The sequence below is a fragment of the Eurypyga helias genome, unplaced genomic scaffold (genome assembly GCF_000690775.1).
Source record: "Eurypyga helias isolate BGI_N326 unplaced genomic scaffold, ASM69077v1 scaffold36783, whole genome shotgun sequence".
NCBI lineage: Eukaryota > Metazoa > Chordata > Aves > Eurypygiformes > Eurypygidae > Eurypyga > Eurypyga helias.
This window is the reverse complement of record NW_010241222.1, coordinates 1,569-2,908: the sequence shown is the minus strand read 5'-3', so window position 1 is coordinate 2,908 and position 1,340 is coordinate 1,569. Positions and strand designations below refer to the sequence as shown.

Sequence of the window (1,340 nt, the reverse complement as noted above, 5' to 3'; positions counted from 1 at the left end):
CTCCCCGGCCAGGCCTCAGGCCCCAAGACACGTCCCCTGTGCACCCCGCAGGAGGAGGACGGCCTGGTGCGGGGGCTGTCGGTGCTCTGCAACCTGGCCAACCAACTCTACTACCCCTGCGAGCACGTCGCGTGGGCGGCTGACGCCGGCATCATCCGTGTTGGCTCTCAGAAGTGGTGGACTCTGAGCATGGCGCTCTGGGCCTTCTCCCTGCTCCTGGGCATCCTGCGGTAAGGCTGGCTGGGCGCTGCAGTCTGCGGTGGGAAGGAGACGGACAGGGAATGAAGCGTGTTCCCTGTAATCAGGCTAAAATGAAGGAGCCTCTTGGGTCTTCCTCATGGATGCAGTTGATGCTAGCGGAAAAACCCCTCCCTAACTGTTGTCTTGCTTTCAGATCCCTCAGAATCTTGTTCCAGTTAAGAAGAAAGCTGAGGCAGCACAAAGGGTATGATTTCCCTCCTTGGCTATACAGCTCATTTAACCCAAATATATCTGTTCTCATTTGTGAGCTGTCACTAATTATCACAACATTATGGGCTATCGCTAATGTTACTTTTGCTCCCAACAGTACATCTGGGCCTCTGAGTCAAAAGGAAGTGAAAGCCCAAGTGAAGGCTGAAGTGCTGAGCATCCTCACAAACATGGCAGACCTCTCCAACGCAATCCACTGGCTCCCTCCGGGGTTTCTTTGGGCTGGCCGCTTTCCTCCATGGTTAGTCGGTCTCCTGGGGACCGTATCTTCCCTGATTGGTATCTACCAAGCATCTAGAAGAGGAGATTCTGAAGCTGTATAAACCATAATTAAGCTTCAGGAGCCCAGTTTTTACATGGTAAAAATGCATTTGGTGAGGCAGGGTGTATTTTAACTTTCCTGGGTGCTGATTGTGATTCCACGCATCCTGTGATTGGGACTGGAGTCAAGATGTCTAATGCAGAGAGAATTGTTTGCGGTTAACAATTTTTATCACTCTTCATCAGAGAAATCTTTCAGGCAAATCCTCTGAAAATCAAGAAATCTCTTAAGATTGATGAAACAGAGGGGAAAAAAGGCACTTCCATCCTTCCTTCCAGTGTCCCGAAAGGCAAATGCAACCCTCCAGTCTTTGCTGTCACTGAAAAAGCACAAAGCCAGCGTTGGGCTGAGAAGCAGACAGAGTTTTGTCACATGAAAAGTCTAAGGGACAGATCCTGTGAGGTCGAGCTCCAGGCTCAGCACTCGGTGCCTCATCTGAACCCGGGAGGTGACCGGTATCGTGGAAGTTTCTCCCTCAGATGTTTTGGTGTTTGAGCCCAGAGCAGATGCCACGAGCGCAAACAGGAACAAGCGGCTGAGGGAGGTT

The 1,340-nt window shown here is 51.3% G+C and overlaps 1 protein-coding gene across 1 annotated transcript; it reads left to right on the top strand.

Annotated features, from left to right (window-relative positions):
* Positions 1 to 51: 51 nt before the first annotated feature.
* Positions 52 to 794, top strand: PEX11G (peroxisomal biogenesis factor 11 gamma; the record flags this gene model as incomplete). The annotated part of the gene is made up of 3 exons (XM_010148695.1): positions 52 to 230; positions 395 to 445; positions 569 to 794. Coding segments are annotated over 3 exons (456 nt in total), but the record flags the coding sequence as incomplete, so codon positions are not given.
* Between the last annotated feature and the right edge of the window lie 546 nt (positions 795 to 1,340).